The 17,970-nt window shown below is 42.7% G+C and overlaps 1 protein-coding gene across 2 annotated transcripts in view; it reads left to right on the plus strand.

The window, feature by feature from the left end:
- LOC141052868 (MARVEL domain-containing protein 3-like) overlaps positions 1-17,970 on the plus strand; it is a 78,093-nt gene that overhangs the window by 21,917 nt on the left and 38,206 nt on the right. The window contains exons 2-3 of one of the 2 annotated variants that reach the window (XM_073550181.1): positions 3,002-3,238; positions 4,193-4,368. In XM_073550181.1, the coding sequence (XP_073406282.1) occupies positions 3,099-3,238; positions 4,193-4,368 (316 nt within the window). In that variant the 5' untranslated portion in view covers positions 3,002-3,098. The remainder of the gene's footprint in view (positions 1-3,001; positions 3,239-4,192; positions 4,369-17,970) is intronic. The other variant, XM_073550182.1, reaches the window with a different exon arrangement.

Here is a 17,970-nt window from a genome sequence, read left to right on the forward strand (position 1 = left end):
CAACCACTGAGGACTCTCAATTCTAAATATTCTTCCAGAAAAATAAGTATTTCTCTCAGAAAATTATTGCAATTACTCATGTTTTGTAATATACATGTTTATTATTATTGTATTATTTTTGTATTATTATTATTATTATTATTTATTATTATAGCGCCATTTATTCCATGGCGCTTTACATGTGAGGAGGGGTATACATAATACATACAAGTACAGTAATCTTAAACAATACAAGTCACAACTGGCACTGGATGAGAGAGGACCCTGCCCGCAAGGGCTCACAATCTACAACAGGATGGGTCAGGATACAGTAGGCGAGGGTAGAGCTGGTTGTGCAGCTGTTTGGTGGATCGGTGGTTAATTTCCTTTGTGTGTATTGGAACAAAAGAAAAAAAAGGCAAATTGGACATGACTACATGAACAGGGAGAGACAAGATCCTCCTTCCTGATGTCTATTTTATTTCAGATTTTCCACCTCACAGAAGTCCACTTTCTATCACTCTCTGCAGTTAACTTGAAGGGAGTTGATGACTTGGCAGCTCTTCACACAAGTATCCAGATTTTGCCGAATACCAGACATAGAAATGTTAGCCACAAGAGCAAAAGAAGTGCCGTAGATTCTTCTCCCTTTTTAATTAAGATCACTCCAGGAAAGTGGATGACCTTTCTAAGGTTTGGATGAAGTTTGAGATTTACGCTTTTGTCTGTGTCTAAAGGCTTTTTAAAAAGATAGGATAGGATTGGGTCAGGGAAATCCTAAAAGCCCCCTTTTTGGCCAAGGTAAGTTTGATTCAGATGGCTCAAGAAACTCTGCATTTCCGACCAGCCTACAACCTGCAGTAACCACCGATCCACCAAACCGCTGCACGACCAGCTCTACCCTCGCCTACTGCATCCTCACCCATCCCTTGTAGATTGTGAGCCCTCGCGGGCAGGGTCCTCTCTCATCCTGTACCAGTCGTGACTTGTATTGTTTAAGATTACTGTACTTGTATGTATTATGTATACCCCTCCTTACATGTAAGCGCCATGGAATAAATGGCGCTTTAATAATAATAAATAATAATAATTAATTTCAGATCCATGGGTTATCCCTGCCCCATCTTGCTTCATGAAACTTGAAGAGAGAAGGTTAAAATTAGAAATTAGGAGTTGATTGGACTAGGTTATTTTTACCCTTTCAGCAAGCAGGAAGATTACCTCTAGGATTCACCTGAGGATTTGGAATGCCTTTTATAAATGTTTGGGTCAGCCCATATTAGTTTTTCTTAAGGATCCTAAATATTTGGTTGCTTTTAATTTTTTTTGTAGAAGACTCTAACTTGAAATCTTAGTACTACTGAGGTACAGTTGTCAGCACTTTTTGATGTCAGACTTTTTGATCATCATTGGATCAAAAGAGTCACTAAGGCCATAGAGAGATTAAATCCCTTGATGAAAAATAAATCCTCTCCATGATGAATTAAAGAGAATTCATCTATCATTTTTATTATTTTAATATATTGCACATAAAATTAGAAAATACTTTTTTAAATATAAATAATCTGTTGAAAGTCGACATCAGCTGCTTATCATTAAACGGCATGGAGGTGATCTATCTGCCCCTTTCTTTAGGTAATTTACAGACATCACAGTAGGGTGGGGCAGATGGTAAGATGTAATTAATAACTGCAGGACCAGACTATAGTCAATAGCTTACATGTAGTCTATAATCATGGAGACACAAAACTCTCCAGCACCTGTATACACCAAGTGAAATTACTGTATAGATTTTTTTTCATAAAGCATGTTTCCACTAGATCATAAATTCTGTCTGATAAATATTAATACAAAACAATCACTGATGGCTCTTATTTGCATTTCATTTATTTGTATTTATTTTAAAAAGAAAAAACAAAAGTATACATTAAAAGGAATGTTACCAACTCAAAAAAAAGACCATTTCAAAAATTGCTTCTTTTTATTTTAGATGTACATAAGCATATTTTTCTGAAAATGTATTGGAAAAAGCAATAAGTAACATAATAAGGAATACTAAATAACCTAAAAACTAAATAAATGACCACAATATCAATAAATTGTGTAATGAAAGGTATAATTTTATCAATACAGATATATTAAAATGAGTGGGGAGCTGTGCACCAAAGAAAGTTCACTGGAAAAACGTATGGGGAATGGGTATAATAATAATAATAATAATAATAATAATAATAATATTGTATTCTCTGAAATTATATATATATATATATATATATATATATATATATATACCATATATATGGTACATAGCAAAAAAAGAAATTTTCAGCATACAAATACAGGTAATAAATAAGTAATAGAACACGGATAAATAATTTTATATAGTGAAACAAATCTGCCAAGGAGTCTTGAGAAGGTTGCTGAGCGAAATGTACGTCGGAATCTTGGGGTTTTCTATGCCTTTGCTGTTCTTGTTATGGTATGTTTATTACTGGATAGCGACTACTATTTGTTTCACTATAACTAATTATCCGTCCAGCTGTTCTATTACTTATTACCTGTATTTATATGCTGAATGTTTATTTTTCTGCAATATACTATATATGTAATTTTAGAGAATTCAACACTATTGTTATTATACTCATTCCTCATGTTTTTTTTACATGAACTTTCTTTGGTGCACAGCTCCCCACTAATTTTACTATATTTTTAATCTATATGCATTAATAAAATTATACCTTTTATTAAAAAATATTATTGATCTTCTGGTTAATTAGTGTTCTTAATTTGAATAACCACGGATGGTGACATTATATTACTTATGTTATGTGTATTTCTATAATAAGTAATACGTATCACATAAATATGCAGGTCATCTTAGAAGTCATATAAATATGAATAGTTTTATTGCAACTATGTGGATGGCGCTAATGAAAAAGAGAAATATATTACAAGTACCACGTGACATGAGCCGGAGCCATACACATGGTATTAATTTCTGTTTTTGCTAATTGTTGTGCAGCAGATGTATCTCATAAGACATGTCATTCTCAACTCAGCGCTGAAAGGACTGTGACTGCTGTTCTGTGTGCTGGTCCTGTGCATTCCCGTGAACGACAATGTCTCGCTCTCAACGAAGTGTTAATAGTGATAGGAACCCACCTTCTCAAAGATCATACAATGACGGACAAAGGAGAGAACAGCCCAGCTCCAATGGACAACGCAATGGAGAAAGGAGAGACAGAAGATCGCAAGATAGGTACAGAGATCAGAGTCATTGGACTAATAGGATGTGGTATTTATGGATATGGACGGGATTTTACTTTAATATGTTTTCATATATTTTATTAAACACTATGTTAGAATAAAGTTTGTAGGATATGTAAATTTGTGCTAGTTCTTAAAAAAACAACACAAAAACCCTTGGATCTGTGAATTCATGAGTGGGATTGATCTTGATTATTTTGTATTGTATTAAATATTTAACTCCTATAATAGTCCACACAAATCTACCATGTCTAATACACAAGTTAGAGGATGTTTGCTTTATATAACATGATATATTAAAAGGAATCTGTCACCAAGTTTTTGCCACCTAAACCGAGAGCAGTATAATATACAGAGACCTTGAGTCCAGTGATGTCACTTACTGGGCTGTGTGCAATAGTTTTGATAAAATCACTGTTTTATCAGTGAGAGATTATCACTCAAAAAACTTGCTCCTATGTAGTCCTTGTATTCAGGAGCACATCGCCCCTACACAGTGTACACAGCAAGCTGTCAATAAGCGATGTGGATGGGGTTATACAGAGCTCTCCATTCAGAGAACTGGTAGATCTGCAACAGATAAAACAGTGGCTTTATTAAAACTGCAGCAAGTAGCCCAGTAAGTTATACAACTCTGGAATCAGGGTCTCTGCCCCTACATCATGCAGCTCTCGTATGGGCAGCAAAACCTAATGACAGATTCCCTTTAAAAGAGAGGGTTGAGAAGGCCACCACTATATAAAATGAGGAACGGAAGCTAAGAGTAAAGCGAGTGTCACCAAAAGAAGGTATTCTGCTTTAGTACTGCTTTTTGCTATTCACCATTGCATGATAACTATGAAGCCATTTGTTGTGGAAGGGGTAGATATATGACTATAGCAGTGGAAGAACCGCTCAGGATCCCAAGATAGTAGCTAAATGTTTTACTATGCTTTGTTTTCTGCAGATTGTCTTCACAGGCACCAGTAAGAAGTCAACATTCACATCCGCCCACCATCATGTCTGAATATCCTTCAAGACAAAGTAAAGGATCTTTTCAACAGTACAGTCCTCCTAGTCATAGGCGGCCCTCACAGAAGCGGAGCTTCTCCGAAAAGTGCTCCAATCTTTGCTCAAGAAGAGGTATGTCATTATTTTAAAAATAACTATTTTGATGAACAAGGTTGTGTACATGATATTCCTTGTCAATGATTGTGAGACTCTAGGTATATATAACTCCATTGATAGGTCCTCAGTCTTTAAAGCAAGATCAACTTTTGGAGTTATTTTACTAATATAATAGTAGACTGCAAATTTAAAAGACTTACCCCTTACACCTAAAGGCCCCGTCACACACAGTGAGATCGCCAGCGAGATCATTGATTTTGTGACGCCACAGCGATCTCGCCAGCGAAATCGCTGTGTGTGACATGTATCAGCAACTAGCCCCCCTGCCGGGTATCACTGATAGCGCTTGAACGTCCCGGGCCATTTTTTCATTGTTGGTCTCCCGCTGGCCAGCGCGCATCGCTGCGTGTGGCAGCGGGAGACCGACGATCAGCGAAGTGTGCACGCTGGATTCCAGGGTAAACAGCAGGTATCTAAGAGCCACGCGGCTCTTAGATACCCGCTGTTTACCTTGGATACCAGCTTACTCGCTGGTCCTGATCGCTGGTGGGTCTGTCTATGTGACAGCTCACCAGTGATCAGCTAACTATGTCCCAGCGATCCCATCCACGTCGGATCGTTGGTGGGATCGCTGGGACATTGATGTGTGTAACGGGGCCTTAAGTGTAAGGCCAGGTTCACAAGTCCAGCATTCAAGTATAGCCTATGATATTCAAATTGGCCAAAGGTCTACAGATGCAAACTCAACAGCCTGATAAGCATATACATAATTAGGCTGCTGAGTTTGGGTCAAGAGACCTGCAGGTGGCCCAGGAATTATACTCGGACGGAGATTATTCCATGTGTGAAACTGGACTAAGTTAGTGTGTTCAGACATGACTGTGGTATTAGCTAACCAAACACATTCATCATTGAACAGGTCTGTGTGGTCTCTCGAAATTTCATCTGCAAAGATCAGTCATTAACTGATATGTTATTTTTACTGTGATAGGAAGTAATAGTAATTTTTTTTATTAATAATTTAGTTGAACACTTTATATTATGCTATTTTCACAATTAAGCAAGGGCATTTTGTTGAGAGGTCAGTAGGGGTTTTCTGTTACTTTTGAACCCAAAAATTCTTATCTTCAAAATCGCATGAGCTCAAAGGAACTCTGTTGGATCACTTTGCAAGTCAATGTAGTCCATTTGAGCCCATGGAGTCACGGAAAATTCATGGCTTTCATTGTAAACCGTGTCTAAAGTAACTAATACACTGATATTGCTGAAGTTGAATGAGAGCATTCAGGAAATACCAGAGTATTAACGCAAGACACAAAATATAAGTGAGTGAAGTATTGGGATGAACAGAAGCAAAAATGCTGCTCTGAATTCCTTTGGAGATCAGCAATTGTGAGAAAACAGTACAAGCCATACAGAATGACTGAATGTAAAACCTGTAGCAGCAACCAAATCCAGGTGGCTCAACACCATCACAACCTCTGATACACCCCGATGCCACGCAAAATACATATCCATCTTGGATTTGAGTCGGGGATACTGGCAGATTCCCCTGAACCCTGAGGCGCAGGAGAAATCCGCCTTTATCACCCCCTTTGGACTGTACGAGTCCACGGTCATGCCCTTCGGCATGAAAAATGCCCCTGCCACTTTCCAGCGGATGGTCAACCACCTGCTCCAGGGACTGAGGGAGTACGCAGTGGCGTACCTGGATGACATTACCGTCTTCAGTTCCACCTGGGAGGAACACCTTCAGCACCTCCAGGAGGTGCTCAAGCGTTTTCACAAGAAAGGCCTGACCATCAAGCCGGGAAAGTGCCAGATGGGCATGAGCAAGGTCCACCACCTGGCGCATCGGGTAGGTCGGGGGTTATATGAGTCCGGAGCCAGAGAAAGTGGATGCAATCATGTCCTGGCCCACCCCCAGGACCAAGAAACAGGTGATGTCCTTCTTGGGTACTGCAGGCTACTATAGGCGGTTCGTACAGGACTATAGTGCCCTTGCAAAACCCTTGACGGACCTCACCAAGCGGAGTCTGCCCCAAACAGTCAACTAGACAGATGGCTGTGAGGCGGCCTTCCAAGTTTTGAAAACAACCCTGTGCATCTCTCCAGTGCTGAGTGCTGAAAGCAGTCGACAGCAGTCGCCCGTTCCTGGTACAGACCAATGCCAGCGTGTTTGGCCTCAGTGCTGTGCTCAGCCAGGTCGACTCGGGGAACCAGGAGCACCCCGTGTTTTACCTGAGCTGGAAACTTTTGCCGAGGGAAGTGGCATACTCCACCATCGAGAAGGAGTGCCTGGCCATGGTCTGAACACTGCAACATTTGCAGCCCTACCTGTACAGGCGCACCTTCACGGTGGTAACCGACCACAACCCTCTGAGCTGGCTGCACACAGAGTCCAGAACCAATGGAAGGTTGTTACTCTGGAGCCTTGCCCTTCAGCAGTAAGACTTTACCGTACAACACAAGAAAGATCACGAGCATGGAAATGCCGAAAGGTTGTCCCGCAGGGGCGAACCCACGGAGGTACGTTTGGTGGCGTACCGACAGTTACTGCCTCCCTAAGCGCACTCTAAAAGGGGGAGTTGTAATGATAATATGATAATGTAAGATATGACTTCTCTGAAACATTCCAGAATCTTCCATTCTCTACACTACAGATGAGACTTTTGCCTGTCAGCACCTGCGACCCCCCCCGTCCTCACTCACAGCACACACACACCAGTATAACACAACTTGTAAGATGAGACAGCAGCCTTAGGCTGCTTCCTGCTAACTCCCCCCCTTACTGCAAGGAATGTTAATTAGCCAGGAAAGGATTTCTTTTGTTTGAAGCAACATGTGCTTGGATAAGTATGGGAAATATTAAAGAGAACGGATCTCGGAAACAATACGCGACAGAGAGATGAAAATTACATATTGGTAACATGCACCGATCGTGCTAAACTACAGTGGTTCTTGCTAAATCCTAGTATCGACAGAACCAGAGAAACGGAGTTCTCCTATACAGAGTGGAATAAACAGCTAGTGTTTGAAATCATTACAAAGGTAATTTCAATATAAGATGAATGATGTGTCTGGGAATACCCTGCTAGGTTCTCAAGCCCAGTTATATAGCTGAGAAGGTTTCAGAACCAAAAGTGTGACTTAGAGAAAATGGGATGACCCCGGTAACTCGGCCCCTTTTATGATGTCATGACCCAGAACTATAGTGCACACTCACTCAGTTGGGAGGTGATTCGAGCTGGAGATTCCATGCCAAAAGGAACTCAGATGAGTGGAGACGTTTGGCTCCGTCTTCTCCCCACATGGTTAGCCTAAGACCATCTAAGCAAATGTAAGTGTTGATTTCTGCTTTTAAGCCTGTTTATTTTATATTTGCATTGTACATATCTAATGTCTCAACTTTGTAAGATCTTTTTATCTCTGTAAACACTGCCCGTCTTTTGGGAATAAATTATAACTTTATTAGTCTGTCTTCATGCTCTAAAAACGAATTTACGTGCCTTTAAGATAATTACGCTACTGATCTGGGTTGGCTTCAAACCCCTCTATTAAGTTTAAATATTAATCAGAGAAATCTGGAGCTGGTGGCGGAGAAGTGTGGTCTGAGTCCCGGGTACTGCTGACTGTGACGGAAAGGGATTTTATATGCTAATTGGGTGGCTGCGGCCAGAGCATTTTATAATTCTCTCACTGCAGCATGCCGGGTGGCTAGTCCTCATTGAAGCAGCCGGCAGGCAACCAATTATCTCAGGTGTAGTTCCGTGACTGACCTGAGGGTAAGGGGGGGTGCCAGAGAGCTGCGAGTTCCAAAGTGGAACTGAAAAGTGGGATATACATAAATCCCTGCAGTACGTGAAGTATTGTTGGCAGTGATGGGACATCCAAAATAGCTATAAATGCGATAAATTGTTAGGGCAAGACTAGCTTGCTGTTTTATTTATCACATTGTGGCAGCGGTGGGATAATTAAGATAAGCCCCCCTGAGCATGTGATAGCCGTGTGTCGGCAGTGCGTCGCGCCCCTCCGTCCGTGACATACTGGTGTCAGCGGCGGGATCATGACATATTGGTGGCAGCAGTGGGATTTGAACCCACGCCTCCAGTAATACATTGATATTGCTGAAGTTGAATGAGAGGATTCAGGAAGTACCAGAGTATTAACACAAGACACACAATATAAGTGGCCTAATTTCGCAAACAGTGAGTGAAGTATTGGGATGAACAGAAGCAAAAATGCTGCGCTGAATTCCATTGGAGATCAGCAATTGTGAGAAAACAGCACAAACCATACAGAAGGACTGAATATAAAGCCTGTAGCAGCAACTGAATGCTGACAGGCGAGCAGCAGTTAGTCCTATTGTCTAAGTAAGAATGCATGTGAGAGTACAACAAAAAGTATGGGAATGGGATTGAATCGGCCCAACAAAATATTAAGAAATTGCTGATGGTGAACTGGAAACTACTGTAAATGCATATGAGCTTGGTTGGTAAAAATGGGATATATTTAGTGATGGGTGAGCGTGCTCAAGACTCGATCAATCATCCTGGTGCTCGAGACACTCGGTACTCGGGCACCATGCTCGATTCTCCCTCCCAGCATGTTTTGTGGTGCATTTTCAGCTACTAAACATGCGGGAATTGCCTGTGAATCATGCTAATGCCATAGCTAATTTGAACACTGGCATTACTGTGATTGCCAGGCCGCATGGGTCTATTTAAGACCCAGTGACGCCATGTTCAGCGCATTGTACCTGGAAATAGTGTAGGGAGAGTTTCTACTGCAGAAGGGACAGTGTGTTATGGCGTTACAATACCTGCTGGTGCAACATTAAACCAGCAGTCCTTTTTTGGGCTAATTCAAATAGATTTAATTCTCTAATAATAATAATACCACTTTCAGCTGCAATTTGTGTAGGGTTAGCTGCTAGAGTAGGAATAGTGTATTAGAGGTATTTAGGCAGGTTTCATTGCTTTACAGTGCTTGGTGCTGCCACGTACAAGCAAAAGTAATTTCAGGGCCAATTTAAATAGATTCTATTCTCTATTAATACTGCTCTTAGCTGCAGTTAGTGTAGGGTTAGCTGCTGGAGTAGGGATAACGTATTAGAGGCATCTAGTCAGGGATTATTGCCTTACAGTCATTGCTGTTGTAACCTAAAATCAACAGTCCTTATCAGGGTTACATCTATTATATTCCCTATTAATGCCGCTGTTAGCTGCATTTAGTGCAGGGATAGGTGCTGGAGGAGGGATAGTTTTGGATTGGAGGAGGAGGCAGACAAGAAAAAGATGACACCATAAACCCCCTCTTTGCTGGGTTGCCGAGCACTGGAATACACCAGAAAAAAGGAACATTTAAATTGGCTTTATGTTCCGCTGCTGACATCCTGTGAGGTTGAGAAGTCTGTGCAAATCCAGGCCTTGTTCATTTTGATAAGAGTCATCCTGTCAAAATTGACAGGTGGATGCGCCTATCAGTTACTATGCCCACGGTGGCACTAAAGACCCAGACAGTTCATGCCACATGTCCAGCTTGGATACCTGATACTTGTATGGCACAGAGGAATCACTGAGGATGCTGGTGCGGTCAGCTAGGTACTCCTTCACCATCTTCAAAAACTTTTCCCTCCTTGTCAGACCACCCTGGGCATCAGAGCCTGGACACTGGTAACATAGTAACATAGCAACATAGTTATTAAGGTTGAAGGGAGACTTTAAGTCCATCTAGTTCAACCCATATCCTATCCTAACTTGCCCTAACATGTTGATCCAGAGGAAGGCAAAAAAACCCCATGTGGCAAACAGTAAGCTTCACATTGGGGAAAAAAATTCATTCCCGACTCCACATACGGCAATCAGACTAGCTCCCTGGATCAACGCAATATTAAGGAAACTAGTGTATATACCCTGTAATATTATAGTATGGTAGGGTCTACTTAAACTGTTACAGACCTATGTAGTGTTCCCCTGCCTCTGTTGTACCTCATGCACGTCTCTCTCATCTCTCCTCCTTGGTTGTCCAAGAATCTATGACCTCTGCCACCAGCATTGTCAGATGGGAATTTTTGTACTAATTGTTCGACTAGGGCCTTCTGGTATTGCACCACTTTACTAACCCTCACCACCGCAGGAAGAAGAGATGGAAAGTTTGCCTCATAGTGTGGATCAAGAAGCGTGAACAACAAGTAATCATTGTTCGCCAAAATGGTATAAGACGAAGGACACCAGAAAGGCAGCAGGACATAAATTCAGCCACCTGTCCCCACCAGGAGGATGACTTTCCATCTGCTCCTCTTCATCCTCTCTCTCCTACTCTTCATCCTTCCTCAACTCCTCCTCATTCTCCCTCTCCTTCTCCTCTTCAGCCCATCCACGCTGAACAGATGGGACAAGTTGGACAGCTCCTATCCTTACAACTGGGACATCCCCTGGTACAATCAGGTGGTGCTCAAGTTTGTCATAGAACACCAACTGGAGGGACTCAAGCCCGACTTGTGGAAAGCAACCAAAAACCATCCATAAGCTTATCCAAGACAAGGACTCGAGGGAGTCTATTCCAGAGTAGAGTTGAGCGAATTTCTTTGGGTCCCTGATTATTCGGCAAGTTATAGCGCTTCCGAATAAGCTGCAGAGGGAACCCGGCTTCCTGTATTGAACCGGCTGATCAGCTGTTTGGCTCCACAGTTGCTATGTGACAGTCATGACACATGCATGGAGAGCCCAACAAACAGGCTCGCCATGCATGTGTCGTGACTGTCACACAGCCGCGACACATGCAGCTGCGGAGTCAAATGGCTGATCAGCCAGGGCGATCCAGGAAGCTGGGTTCCCTCTGCAGCTTATTCGGTAAATGCTATAGCTTGCCGAATAAGCAGGGACCCAAGCAAATTCGCTCAACTCTATTCCAGAGCTCCTTGCGACCATAGCCGAAACTGTGTTGAAAAATGTGGTTTCTAGCAGGTTAACCAACGGTCACAAAGACCTGGCATGGATGGATATTCAGGGGTGTCTGCCCCTGAGACCTATCATATAAACCCGTGGACTGTGTAACACTAGATACTGCCCGAGATGCCCTTTTGCTGAGGAAACACCTTTGTATCTCTTTTGACAGTGCCCGTACACACAAGCCCTGTTGGATGCCGTGGAAAATTACCTCAGAGTATCTGTTCCTAGGAGAAACCTAAATCACACTTCGGTGCTCTATGTACTATTTCTCAGGGAACATACCATATGGGCTATTCAAGATGTCTGGCGGCTTATGAATTGTGTTAAGAGCACTTTGTGGCTAGCCAGAACATGCCTAGTCATGGACTGGAAGGAGATGCCCCTCCAGTACTGCTGAAAGTTGGTCCACAGCCTGCTCAGGGACTATAAAATCATGGTCAAACCATATGTCGATGATGAAAAGGAATGATACCCCCTTTTCCCTCAATGTGTACAATGTGTACTTTCTTCTTCCATTCCACCTGGTCCACATGCAAAGCTTCCTCTTTAATTGTGAGCAGCAAGCGTTTCAATAGACACTGAAGCAGGAAGGCTATGCTGATTATGGTATCATCCCTGCTCACCATCTTGGTTGATTCTTCAAATTTTGCATAATTTCACAGATGTCAGACATCCATTCCCACTTGTCGTTTTTTATGTGTGGAAGCTGACTGGAATACCGACAGGCAAGTTGTAGCTGGTATTCAAGTAATGCCCCCTGTTGCTCATAAAGCCTTGCCAATATATGTAGTGTGGAGTTCCAGCACATGGTCACATCACACACCAGTCTGTGAGCTGGCAAGTGCAAGCGCTGTTGCAGCACTGCCATACCAGCGGGAGTTGTAACTGAGATGCGGAAATTGGCGCACACACGTGGTGTACCTTCTCAAGTAGCTCAGGCAAATCTGGGTAGGTTTTCAGAAACCGCTGAAGCACTAAGTTGAGCACTTGGGTCAAGCATGGTTCATGTGCAAGGTTGTCAAGCTTCACGGCCACCACCATTATGACACACAGCTTGCGAATGATATGGATGACGTGCTCCGAGATGACAATTCGGAGATAGAGGAGGGGATGCAGGAACTGATGTTTGAGGTGGAGGAAACCCTGATGGAAGTATGGCCCGCAATCTTCGGCGCTGGTAGAAAGTGTGCCATCCCAGGATCTGACTTTGTCCCGGCCTCCACAAGGTTCACCCAGTGTGCCGTCAGGGAAATGTAGCATCACTGGCCACAAGCACTTGTCCATGTGTGAGTTGTTAATTGGACCTTCCCAGTAACTGCTTTGGTAAGGGCACGGGTGATGTTATGGAACATGTGCTGGTGTAAGGCGAAGACGGCACACCGAAAAAAAAATGGTGGCTGGGGACATAGTACTCAGGGGCGGAAAACTTCAGAATCCACAAGCCTAAATGGTAATATTTCCGGGGTATGTAGTCTTGAAATCAATTTTCGAATGATGGCCGCCTGATTGCCCTCCACAAGTTATGAGTGAAGGTCTACTGATGGCCCTCCAAAATTTATAAGTGAGGGCCGCCTGATAGCCCTCAAAAAATGTTGATTGAGGCACGCATGATAACCCTGTTGATATGTATGAAAAATAATGAACCATGAACCGCAAACCCTTTTTGGAGTGGGAAGAGGTGCATGGGAATACACCATAAAAAAAACATTTAAATTGCCTTTATATTGCACTTCTGTCATGTGGTGGGGTTAAGAAGTTTTGGCCAATCCAGGCCTTGTTCATTTTGAAAACAGTCATCCTGTCAGTATTTTCAGTTGACAGACGGATGCGCCTATTAGTTATGTCTCTGACACTAAAAACCCATGTTATCAACTTAAGCAGGGAGCAGTGACTTCCTGTAAAATAAAAGTAAAGATGCATTCATACAACTGGAGAAAAGCCCAAATGCACCTTTTGTATGAATAAATGGTCAAAGGACTTATGATGGATTACTTTTCCCAAGATGGGTTGGAGAAGTTTCCCTCACATGGTTCATGAATTTGCATTGGCAAAGGTCTCCAAGGAGATAAAAAAAAAATATTTTGAAACCCCTACTTCAAACTATTTGAAGCCTCGGGGCTGCCCGATGCGCTGATACTGCACAAGAGGAACTGCCGCCCATCTTAGCTGGAGCAAAATCAAAGCCAGATGCCCGAAGTTCCTTGTTGTTCCTTGTTGTGCCAGTTGTACCCTGAGTAGTGGCCTTGAATCCGTGACTCCTTATTGTTGATCACAGAAGTCCCACTCCTTCTAAATGTAAATGTTTTCTGAGGCCCTACTCCACGTGTGTTTCAAGGTGTATTGGATTGCCTCTTTCTAATTTTTGGAAGCTCTTGCACATTATGCATACGCTTTACCAGTTTAGGATCCCCAATCCTTCAAAATAGGGAAAAATGAGGCCATCATCTACGTCCTTTCAATTTTTTATTGGTCTTGCATCTACTGCATAAACTTCACCAGTCTAGGAGAAAGTGCAAAAACGCTATGTGTATGTAAGAGGGGGGCCAGGATGGTAGTCGTAGCCAAGGACACCGTGGCTCTGGTGTCCTGATCTCCTCCTACAGAAAAAGCATCAGCTTCTGCCGGCGTACTTGTTCGGGGTGCTGGTCACCATCCCCTCCACAGCGGTGCGACCCAGCTCCTGCACACTTGGTTCTAATGCTCAGGGTTGGAATAATGGACACATATACTGGTTCTGATGCCAAATCAACAATTTTACTTTCTGCTTCAACGGTCCCAGACACATCAGTTACAATACAGTTCACACAGACTTCTTCCTGCACTTTCCCTTGCTTAGTTTCTATGTCCTCACGCACATTCCAGGGTAGTAGTGCCCTTGGCTGTACCGCAGAATCACTCCTGTGAGACCTCAAGATATAGGGGGATCCTGTTCATCCGCTTCGCCTCAGACTTGAAGGCTTCAGCCCGATTTAAGATCTGCCACATTGTGAACTCTCTGTGCCCTGCACGACTCTTGGACCACTTCTTCCTTTCCGTTCCTGCTGCTGTCATTAACTGCAATTTCCCGGGGTGCTCTGATCTTATCCAGCACCCGTCTGACTGTGCCCGTGCTTCTCTGCTTCTTATCAACGTTGCGTCGCAGGTATGGCGTCCTGAGTTTACAGCCCTTGTGGACTTGTAGGGCATGCTCGCCCTTCTGACTTATTCCTATAACCTATGACTGCTTAACCCATAGCAGCTCCTCCTACAGTTAACCCTTAGGTGAACTACCTATCAACTATACCTAGCAAGACCCACTAGTATACCCCCATCTAGTGGCTCACAACAGAACTCCGCTTACCCAGTCTATGGAACTATATACTAGCAGTGCCCTCCACTATTGAACCCGAAGGATGCACTGACTTACCCTAATCTAAGAATCAACATACAGCATACAATATAATACAATCTATACAACATAGTAACACATAATATGGCAGTACCAGTGAGAACGGCGGTAATACACAATAGTGTAGCAGTACCGGAGTTTAATCATATCTATACAATATTTACAATATATCTATATGGGAGCTCTTAAAGGGGAGGTGGCATTAAAGAGATATTCTTCTTCAATCCCTTACATGTGCACATAGCCTAAGGGGTGGAGGAGGCTGTTTATTTTTCTTTTTTTTATTTGCGTTACATACAAGTCATTATACTAGAAAGAATGTTTTCTAACACTTTTTCCCGTAAAATCCATTTTATCTTCGGTTTTGTATGTTTGTCACTCACTCAGTAAAAGGGGCATAATTCTCTGACAACATTGTTCCCAGCAGCAATCTGGGATTCAGAGATGCATCCAGGCATCTTCACCAAGCTCAAACCTACAAAAATATATCAGGGCGTCTAGCCCAAAACAAAAGTGTACACATAAATATGATAGAAAAATACCAATTTATCAGAAATATTATTAAAAACAAAACAGCAACAGTAATTACAGATGAGTGAAATTAGAGGATGCAAGAAACCCCGGGTACACACTCATGTCAGGCACATATCAAGCACCACAAACCCTAAAAGCTGCCCTGGGGGAAATAACATGCTAAATAAACGGACTGTGACAAAAAACCTTTATTTCCGCTCCCACCATGCCAATATATATATATATATACTGTGTGTATATATATATATATATATATATATATATATATATGTATATATTTTATTAATTTATTTTTTGCTAATAGGAAAAAGATCCCAGTATAAAGTCAATAGGTTTAAGACAGTAGGTAGGGCAATTGGTTATACGGCCCTTAGAGAAAAAACAAAATAATATCAGGAGACTAAAAGTTGGTCAGTCAGTCCTATAAAATGACAGGGAAAGTGCAGGATAAAGTGCCGCTAGTGCTTACCCATCTGAGCAAGGGTGAAGACACCAGGAGCGTGCTGTTCCCATTCCGTTTCAACACTTTTTCCATCCATTTCAACAATTTTACTGCCCCCAGACCTCCTGGGAGGGTCTGCCAGAAAATGCTCAAGTTTCCCACTGACTTCCACTAGTTACTAGTTACTCGAGTCGAGCAGCCAAGCAGTACGATTTGCTCGATTCGAGAAATGAGCATCCAAACATTTTAGCGCATGCTCATCACTAGTTATATTTGTTTCAGATTTTTATAACCTAAATAATACGGAGAGAAAGCTACTGAACAAAGAACGCAGGGATCACCTCAATACATAAATTTTATTAGGTACATACAGACAATATCCATATAAAAACATTTAAAAATGTCATAAAGATGACATAAACACAAGAAACACCCAAAAATGGCTCATAATAAAGCCCTAAAAAGCTCCCCAGTAAGGCTATGTGCACACGCTGCGGATTGGTCTGCGGATTTGTATCTGCGGAACCGCAGGTAAAACCGCAGGTAAAATGACCTGCGTTTTTACCTGTGGATTGGCCTGCGGTTTATCACCTCTACAATGGAGGAGATGGTAAACTGCAGCAGAATCCGCAAAAAAGTGACATGTCAATTCTTTCTGTGGATTCAAAACCGCAGCTTTTCCGCAGTTAAAAATCCGCAGTTAAAAATACTTATGCAAGCAAGTAAACCACTCTAATAATACAAAAAGCCACAGTAGCTGGTATGACCGGACAGTCAAAACATATATAACGTGCAGACAAAAAATGCTTATAATGAGTCTGGGCACCACTAAGAGTCACCAAGAGAAAAGAACCACATATCCTAAAAAATCAGAGTAACAGCCCTACACGAACTGTCCTAATACGATACCACTCAATATGGGGAGCTTGTGGAGATTTTTATAACCTTATACTATAACATATATTTTATAGTGTCCAATGAGTTGCATGCCATATATCAAACATACTCTCTCTAATAATAACTGTGACTATATTGAGTTGGCCAATGTGTAAAATTTTGTATTTGGACTTTTAGATAGCAAAAATGATTTGCGTGCATGCACACATATAGTCATGGGCGAAGGTGTTGGCACCCTTGAAATTGTTCCAGAACATCAAGTATTTCTTTCTTTTTAAACATCTTTTCATTGGTTTTAACAGAGATAACAAAATTACATACAAAGGTGAATTTCAAGCTATAGAGAGCTTCCTAGTCATCCTTCGGTTACAGAATTCGGTGATGAGAGAAGTTAAACATATAAAACGCATTGTTGTATGGTAAACATTACATCTATGAGAATTATGATTATTTCTCAAAAATCTTGTTGCTTAACATGACTAACTTTAGGAAGGATGTCATAGCTATACATATCAATCTGTCCACCTTGTAAAATGAAAAGAAATAATCAACTTAGATAGGGAAAAGAAGAGACAGGAAGGATAAAAGGGGGTAGAGGTGGTGGGATAGAGGGGATCCCTCCCAATAAGGAGGGGTGTTGGTTTCAGCGATTGAATCTTTCTGGTTCACGAGACCTGTCAATAAACCATTATCATCTGAAAAAAAAAAAATCTATATATATAATTGCCTTAAACTGTCTGTCATCCACTTCCGTCTGGATGTCCCCGAATCGAATCCAACAATCCGCTGCGCCGCACCAGAAGTACACCGACCGCCATTTTGGAACACCCAAGTGATGCCACTCTGATCCAGGACGCAGCTGCGATCCCGAACGCTGCTGCGATCCTGACTGCCGCTGGGATCTAGGCCGCCGCTGGGATCCCAGCTGCCGCTTGGATCCAGGCTGCTGCTGCGATCCCAAACGCCGCTGCGATCCCGACCGCCGCTGGGATCCCGGCCGCTGCTTGGATCCCAGCTGCCCCTCAGATCCCAGCTGCCGCTCGGATCCAGGCCGCCGCTGCGATCACGAGGCTTTGAAAGGGGTGTAACGAGGGGATATAATGAGAGGGGTGTAATGAAGGGGGTATAATGAGGGAGCGTAATGAGAGGGTGTAATGAAGGGGGAGTAATGAGAGGGATGCCACCGCCGGACCCCCGCCAGGACCCACCGCCTGACTACACGCTCCGGATCCCGCCGCTGCCTGCCCACCCACCTCCGTGCAGTCACAGCCAGCAGGAAAGACCGCGGCTTGAGGCCTGTGCTGGAGATTGGGTGCGGCCACCCTCTGGTGGCGCCGCACACCATCTTCAGCACAGGCCGCAAAACACCATCTTTCCTGCCGGTTGTGACTGCATGGAAGTGG

Source organism: Dendrobates tinctorius, unplaced genomic scaffold (assembly GCF_039654945.1).
Source record: "Dendrobates tinctorius isolate UK_male_01 unplaced genomic scaffold, ASM3965494v1 ptg000163l, whole genome shotgun sequence".
NCBI classification, from domain to species: Eukaryota; Metazoa; Chordata; class Amphibia; order Anura; family Dendrobatidae; genus Dendrobates; species Dendrobates tinctorius.